Here is an 8,586-nt window from a genome sequence, read left to right on the forward strand (position 1 = left end):
ATCGTTTTAAGGTGTATAGATACTTATAATGGTTATATTTTCAAATCTACCTTGCAATCTTAAATAAGATATATAATCGTGCTTTTTCTGTCACCACGTGAAGGCGATGTAAAGGAATTGGAAAGGAAGGAACAAGGCTTCATTTCTTTAGATCTGACATTTCGTTGCACATTCTTTCCCTTTGAGACACCAACTGGGCTGCCCACATTTCTATTTAATGAACCTTCTTTACGATTTGTAGCTACTTGCGGCATAGCGACTTAATAGCAGATGCCTCAACGCAGTTTTCGAAGGTGCCCAACGGTATTTTTTTAAAGCGCATATTGCAAATTCGGGATTGATTTCATGTTTTGAATTCCCGATTATGTTCAAATACACATCTGTTTTACTAAACTTTCAAAACCACAGGTTGCTTAAGCTTTTTCTAGAAACCAAATATGAGCTCCGGACCTTTCACCATCATCATAAATTCCTTTGGACCTTTCATCCAAAGATTTAATTATTTTAGAGATATTTAAATTCTGCTATTTATGATATTTATTTACTTATAGAGCAATTTACAAATATGGATTTCATATGGTTTAAAGAACTATGGAAATACCAGCAGTCCTGCCTCATTTACTACTTATATATTCATTAATACCAATATCTCAGCAACCATCCGACTTTTACTCAATCAGTTAAAATTAGTTTCCATGTTCGCCTTAAAGTCCGCCTTAGAGTGCAGCACTGCCACCCTGAGCGAACTTTTTCATCCACAACATAATCGGATCACGATTTTTATTCAACCAGTTAAAATTAGATTGAATATTTGCTTTGGCGACAGTCTCCAAATCGTTTGGCAGCTTATCGCTGCCCTTTACCTTATCCAGTAACACCAAATACTAAAAAGATATATCCCAAAATGGGTAATATTTATAAGGATAAGGTAGTGTAAGTAGAAGTGTGCTGATTTTAATACTTACATTAGTTTCTTGTTCCTTGCTATATATGTTGGTGGACATGCCAACCATTGTTTGATAAAGTGGATTCATTCCGCTGCTATCGGGATTTAAATTACTGTATGCCTCCCAATTTTCGTTGAGAAATTCAATACACACTAAGAGTCCAACACTGCTGCTCGAATACACTGCACCGAGTAAGGTGGTGCGATCTTGTGATCGCCATTCGACGGACATATTGATTGAGCTACTCACAATTTTTTGTAATTGAGACCTGGTTTGTGAACAACCCAATGTAGAGGTGAGTGAGTCACGAAATGCTTGATCACGGGATTGCAATATTTGGTTATAGACAAAATCGAATTCTGTATCACCGGACTGACGTAGACCGTAACAGTATATATTCCATCGTAATCTTGGTTCGATGGTGATACCATTGTTCACTATTTCCTTTAATTTGTTACTCGTCTCCGTCAGACAGCTCTCAATTCCTGACAAGCAAGCGAGTTCAATGACGATGTTACGTACGTACACGGTAAGACGCTGTGCTCCAGATACATCATTTATACCCAACTTCTCAAAATGTCCTGTCACCAATGAGGCTACGTAGAGTAAGAAATTTTTATATTCCTTATCACTATTCAGATACATTTTCAATGTAACGATTACAGAGTAGCTCGTAGCCCAAGGTGCGTACTGATCCTCGTTCGGCAGATATTGCAATAAATTAAATAGCATGCTGTAGTCGATGCGATCTGTAGAAGTGTACTGGTAGAGGTCGTAAATTAGTTGAGCACGATTGCGTGAATGGAATTTGTATGGTCGTGATTTCAGCTCATCAATGATAAGATTCCAGTTTTGTTCATCGTAATTGATGCGATAGAAACCGGTCGATTGTTTATTGAGAATCAACCAATCATCAGCTGCTAGACTATTATCGCTGATTTCGATTTCTTTCGTTTTGAGCATAAAATGCGATGCGGTGGTGTTACGGTAGTCTGGATTTGATTTGTGGGCATAATTCAAGGGGATGTACCAAGTTTTGTCTGATGTTAAGTTGGTATTATCGTAGAAAGCTTCTTGAGTTATGGTGAATGTGTTATTGTTGTAATTACGTGTAACGGTGAGTAGAGGGTAACCGGATTGTTGTGACCAACTTGAGAACATATCCGCAATAGTCGCAGGAAGTGACACGTTATGTGCATCAGCTGCTATACTAAGAGCTTCGAAGAGTTGATACTCATCGGCAGCAGTGTACTGGCTGTTGGAAAATTCAAAATAGTGATAGAAAAAAGAGACAGAGAGACAGAGAGAGAGCGGAAATTCATTTAATAGTAAAATAAATTAAGGCTTGTTGTATATAAGCACCGCAAGAATAATCCCCGATTACATCGTACAGCATCAAATCGAAAATATCAACGCTACGGCAAAGGCTTTTGAAAAAGGGGGCAAGGACTAATATCTGTCATACATCGCTGTTGAAGTTTTTTGTGGTGAAATTGGAGGATATTTACATCTGAGATATTTTATGTGAAATACTGCAAGGAAAATGTTCGTAATATGTAGATACATTTTGCCCCTCACAGGAAAATGGAAGAAGTCAAATAAAAGAGTACCTTTAATAAGAAACTAAAATACGGGTGTCAACCAAAAATTTTCGCCCATCTCTTTGTATAGATGCACCAAGAATAAATTTATAATACTAGTTTTGAATTAAACGGTCATACTTAAGAGCGAGTGGTGCTGCAACATTTCTCAAAAAGTCCTACATAAGCACATAAATTGGCTTTAGTTGACCCCGAACGTGTTTAATACTTTAGGACAAGACTAACTGATGGACGGGGGGCGCTATTGGAAAGTGATTCGAAATCTATAGCCTCTCCTCTTCAAATGACAACCTGTGGGTGCACTGTCTTTTAGACTTGGTGCCCCCTGTTATCGCCAACGCGGCAATGTCGACCGAGTAAGGGCGGGATAACCCCAACGCCCTGCCGCTGAGCAAATGCTGTCCCCCTACGCAGGTAAAAATTTCTGCCGCAAACTTGCTGAAAGGCACGTGGACTAAGGGTTGACACCCCCATTCCACGTAAAAAACAATAAATCATGACACCTTCACAAAAGCCTCGGACAAAGTACAACCCTATCTATAGACGACTCACGCAACGTTTAAGGGACAACGATGTAAAATTCGGTTCATGGAATGTACGCACTATGTTGCAACCTGGAAAAATGGCGGAAATTGCTGACGAAATAATGCGATACTGTTTTGATGTGGTAGCTTTGCAAGAAATTCGATGGAAAAATTTCGGAGAAATACAAAAGCGAGAATATTCGTTGTTTTTTAGCGGAGCGAAAAAAACAGAGCAAACGGAGTTGGTTTTTATGTCAGCAAGAAAATAAGAAAGAGTCTGATTTTCTTTCAGCCCGTAACTGATAGACTATGTATCCTTAAATTGAAAGGCAAATTCCAAGCGGTGAGAATATTTTCAATATACGCTCCAACTGAAGCTGCAAAAAAGGAAGAAAAAGATGCCTTTTACGATTTGCTTTCTAAAGAGTGCAATAAAATCGGTGGCTCCAGTATGTTAATATTACTGGATCACTTTAACGCTAAAATCGGCAAGGAAGAGTTTGTGAAAGAGGGCTCTGGGATGCGCTCTCTACACAATTCTACTAGTGATAATGGTCAATACTTAATAGGCTTTGTAACTGAAAATAACTTATGGATCAGCAGTACTTCTTTCCAACACAGGCGCATCCACAAACAAACGTGGAGAAACCCTGGAAGCCGAAAAACTAACCAGGTAGATAATGTGCTGGTAGACAGGAGGCATGCTACCTCAGTCCTCGTTCACTCCGAGGAGCTTGCTGCGACTCTGACCATTATTTGATACAAATTAGATTAAGGCAGCGTTTGGCAGTTGTTGCGTCTAAAAATAACTTCAAAAGAGAAAAATATAATTTAGAAAAGCTTCATTCAGATAAAGAAATTAAAATCAGCTTCCAATCTACGTTGAGTGCGCAATTGGGTGAATTTAGTCCAAATCATGCTGTAGAGGAATGGAAAGCGGTAGCAAAGAGCATATCTAGCTCGACCAAGGAGGTGCTTGGCTACTTACCGAAACAATCCAAAAAGTAATGGTTTGATGATGAATGTAAAGAGCTTATTAGCGCCAAAAATGAAAGCTGGCACAACTTTATAACGAGCGGCACCCGCAGAGCGCGAGCGGAATATGTTTCAGAAAGATTGGCAGCTAGAAAAGTTATAAATAAAAAGAAAAAAGGATCCATCAAAAATAAAACTAAGGAAATAGAATTAAATGCAAAGTGTAACGCGGCTCAGTTTTATCGGAAAATTGAAAACCAAACGACAGTATTTCATCGTAGAATAACTATTTGCTTATCTGAAAATGCTGATATATTACAAACTGACCAAGAAGTCTTAGAAAGATGGCGGCAACATTTTGACAATCTTCTAAATATTAAGCATCAAGAAGAGCATTCACCTTGGGGGCCTATAGCTATAGGGGAAAACATCATCCCTCCACCAGAATTTGACGAAATTATCGTGGCCCTTAAAAAGCTTCGAAATGGAAAGGCAAGCGGCGAAGACTCTATAGCGGCTGAACTCCTGAAAGAAGGTGGTGAGGAGTTACATAAGTGCCTCCACCATTTAATAATAGACGTATGGGAAAAAGAATACATACCATCTGATTGGCTAGGATGCATAATATTCGCAGTACAGAAAAAAGGTGATAAGAGAGTATGCGATAATTATCGTGGTATCTCACTGCTTAGCACGGCCTACAAGCTTTTTACAAACGTTCTCTATGAAGGAATCAACGAATATGCTGAAAGAATAATTGAAGACTACCAATGCGGATTTCGTAGAGGCAAGTCTACAATCGACCAATGTTTTGTTCTTAGCCAAAATGTTTGAAAAACACTATGAATACGGGCTAGATGTTCACTGCCTGTTCATTGACTTTAAACAAGCCTTCGACAGTGTTAAAAGAGATAGGATCCAGCACATATTGCTTATTCTTGGAATACTTGTCAAACTAATAAGGCTCGTTAGCGCAACGCTCACAAATACACAAGCAAACGTGATCATTCCAGGGAAACTCACAGACTCGTTCCCTATTGAAACAGGTGTAAAACAAGGTGATGCCTTATCAACAGTCATAATCATGATGCTGCACTTTGTCGTAAGGGAAGTCAACAAAGGTGGTATCTTGATAACTAAAAGTACACGAATACGAAATAGGGATGACTTAAAAGAAATTTTCTTAAAAATTAACAAAATTGCGAACAATATTGACCTTTTTTGTAAACGAGGGCAAAACCAAATATCTGTTGAAATCGAGGCGGCCTGCACAGATGCCAAATTTTCATGTGGGAGCCCATACTTTTGAAGCAGTGCAGCATTTCAAGTACCTAGAAGTTATGTTTGCATGTAGCGGTGATTCAACTTTCGCCGTCAGGGATCGCATCAAAGCCGCCAACAAAACGTATTACACCCATCTTAACTTGTTCAAGTCCCAACTTTCGTCTAAAGCTACAAAGTTCGCTATGTACAAGACTCTTATTCGATCAATCCTAACATATGGTTGTGAGGTATGGACTCTTAAGGTTGATGATTGTGCTCAGATTGCTCGCATGGAAAGAAAAATATTACGAAAGATCTTTGGCCCAATAAGAATGGATGATGGTACCTATAGAATCTGATTGCACTCGGAACTGAACGATCTAACTCAAAATGAGACAGCTGTGCGTGTTGTTAAAGCGCAGCGCATAAGATGGCTAGGTCATGTGATCCGTATGCCTGTTGACTGTACCGTGAAGAAAGCCTTGACAGGAAACCTAATGGACGTGAAGGCCAATGGCAGACCAAGGAACCGTTGGATAGACGCAATTAAACACGATCTTAAGAAGCTGGGAATACGTAACTACGAGGTAACAGCTCAAGATAGACCGCTTTGGAGAAGCATTTTGAAGGAAGCTTTGACGCACCCCGCGTTGTAACGCTATGAAAGAAGAAAAAGAACTGATGGACAGATAGACTTGGTAAATCGGTTCCCTTAGCATATATAAATATAAATACTTATAGTACAGTTGGATTGTCACAAAAAACGGTTACTCCAACAGAACAACTAATTGACATTTCTACTTCCTTACAATTAGTGGAGTAAGCTGTTGAGGAAGCGGATTAATAGTCGAATTCTCTAAAGTGCAGCGTTAATGCGCTCACTTTCATATAATTCCTTATATACTTACTGTTTAGGCCACACACTAAATTCCTATAAAGTTTTAGCCACCCTAGTGTTAATAGTGCCTACCGTGTTAAACGCTATTCGGCGAGGTTACTTTTGTTATAAAATGTAAATCTAGTATCACTCCAAATCGACTAGATGACAAGGACGTTTCAACTATCAGAAGGTGAGAATACTTTATAATATAATATATAGTATTTCATTATCATATATTATATAACAACAAACTATGCAACGATCATTCTCAACGAGAGCTGCTGCCTATATAATGGGTTGCGATAAATGTCCAAACCCACTTACTTTGTAGTCAAATAAAGATTTAGTCCTTGGCGGAACACCTCGTCGGTCAGCACACACTGCCACATATACAGTACCGAGGCTGCTTTCGAATACGAAATAGAATCGTATCGTGCAGAGATCTCGGATGGAGTTTGCACGTAATGCGTCATTGGATTTGCTTGGCCTGAGCCATCTGCAGCGAGTGCAACTTGAAAGTCGTCGATAAGGAACATCTGATAGACGTCCCATTCAGGATATGTCTAATAAACAAAGAAACGTTAATATAAAATTTACTCGTTTAATTTCGATCATTTACTGCATCTATCGTCTTCCAAGCGAATAAGTTAGCAAAACCTTCTTTCAGCCAAAGATACGTCCACCATTTGAGAGTTACTAAGTTGCCAAACCATTGATGGCAGTATTCGTGGGCAATGACATTGGCGTCATATATTTGTGAACCTGATGTCGATGTCTTCTTGTTGTACATCATGTACTGCTCTTGATACGTAACTAAGCCCCAGTTTTCCATGGCAGCAAAAAAAAAATCAGGAACACCAACTTGATAGAGTTTCGGCAGTACGAAATCGATATTGTAGTATTCAGCAAGGCTTTGTAGAAACAACATTCCGGAAACCAACGCCCATTGCTGATTCTGCTTTGTACCTGGACGGGTGTAGACTCTTTGTGGAATCGAGTTCAACACTCCTTCAGTATATTCGAAATCGGACACAACAAACGCTACTAAATAAGTTGACATACTAGGAGTCTTTTGGAAGACAGAATATCCAGGTCTAGATGGGGAAAAATTAATACATACCTACGATATTTATTTATCACAGTTACCTGCTCATCTCTTCGTCCAGAGGCATATTTGATATGGCACTGTATGAGGGATCATGGTTAATAGTTATTGTGAATGTCGCACGCTTGGCTGGCTCATCGTAGCAGGGGAATGCATATCGAGCATGATACGGCGCAAATTGTGTCGTTGCTAAATAACTGGAAGTATAAAGCACACGCGGTTTCCATGAAAAATGCTATTGATAACGGTCAAGATTTCACTTACTGTGTGTTGTCTTTTTCATCTGTATAGGTGGACAAGTAAAATCCCAAATTATCTACACGCAATTCTCCTGCATAGGTGATGGTCAAAACCCAAAAGGTGCCTTTGCTAAAGATGAGTGACTCGTTTGCTGGTGTTAGACTAAGAAATTCACGTGCCTCCTCATACGAGGTGCTTAGCTGTTCTTGAACACCACTCGTTCCGTTTGCATTTGTAATGGTTGCTTTGATTTCTGACAGTTGACGTTCATGCAAAACTATGGTATTTGTGTTGTCGATAACTTCTAATAGAATTTTTACAGTGCCTGTGAATCTCTTCGTGCCATTGTGCACATTCGTTGTCACTTCGACGTCATAGTGCAGTGGTTCGGTGGTGTTTGGCAGCCGATAATTCAAATCGACATCTGACTCTCCCAATTCAACGAACCGTATAGGCATGATACGTCCGGCAGGATGTTTACTATGTTGAGGTGGTTTACCACGACCCTGCGTCGCCGCTCCAGAGGTTGTAATAGTGGCCAACATGGCCAAAAGTAATGCACCTTTTTTCATTCTGTTGCAGTGCATTTTACAATGTTGACGATCGCAGACGTTATGAGGAACCGACTTTTAAAGATAGTTGATCAGAAGCTGAAACTTGTTAACCTAAACTAATAATTAACTTTGTGGATGTTGGTGAAATGCTACTAGCAAAAAACTGGAAAAGTGGTTTTAAGTAAATTATGAACACATTTGACATGTCATTTGTGTTACCATTCTCCAAAAAAAATAGGTGGTTCAAAAAGCAAACGCTATATGGCCCACCCTGTATATGTATGTTCTTTTACGGTGGCAATCCCATTTTTTAAAGTTTGGGAGGTTGAATTAGTTTTAAAGGTTTTTTTCGAAGATTTGGGGCTTTATTGTGAAAAAACGGTACAAAATATTTTATTCGAAGTATTGGCCATCGCTAGCTACAACTTTCGCCCATCTTTCGGGCAATTTCCGGATGCCGTTTCTCCAAAATTCTGGCCGCTGCTTGGCTATCCATG

The 8,586-nt window shown here is 39.4% G+C and overlaps 1 protein-coding gene across 1 annotated transcript; it reads right to left on the reverse strand.

Annotated features, from left to right (window-relative positions):
• Positions 1-525: 525 nt before the first annotated feature.
• On the reverse strand, positions 526-8,220 carry LOC128854932 (aminopeptidase N-like). The gene is made up of 6 exons (XM_054089427.1): positions 7,560-8,220; positions 7,337-7,492; positions 6,810-7,284; positions 6,515-6,753; positions 966-2,202; positions 526-884 (listed from the first exon to the last, which is right to left on the reverse strand). The coding sequence occupies exons 1-6, from the start codon at positions 8,120-8,122 to the stop codon at positions 717-719; spliced, it is 2,838 nt and encodes a 945-aa protein (XP_053945402.1). The 5' UTR covers positions 8,123-8,220; the 3' UTR covers positions 526-716.
• Positions 8,221-8,586: the final 366 nt, after the last annotated feature.

Source organism: Anastrepha ludens, chromosome 2 (genome assembly GCF_028408465.1).
Source record: "Anastrepha ludens isolate Willacy chromosome 2, idAnaLude1.1, whole genome shotgun sequence".
NCBI classification, from domain to species: Eukaryota; Metazoa; Arthropoda; class Insecta; order Diptera; family Tephritidae; genus Anastrepha; species Anastrepha ludens.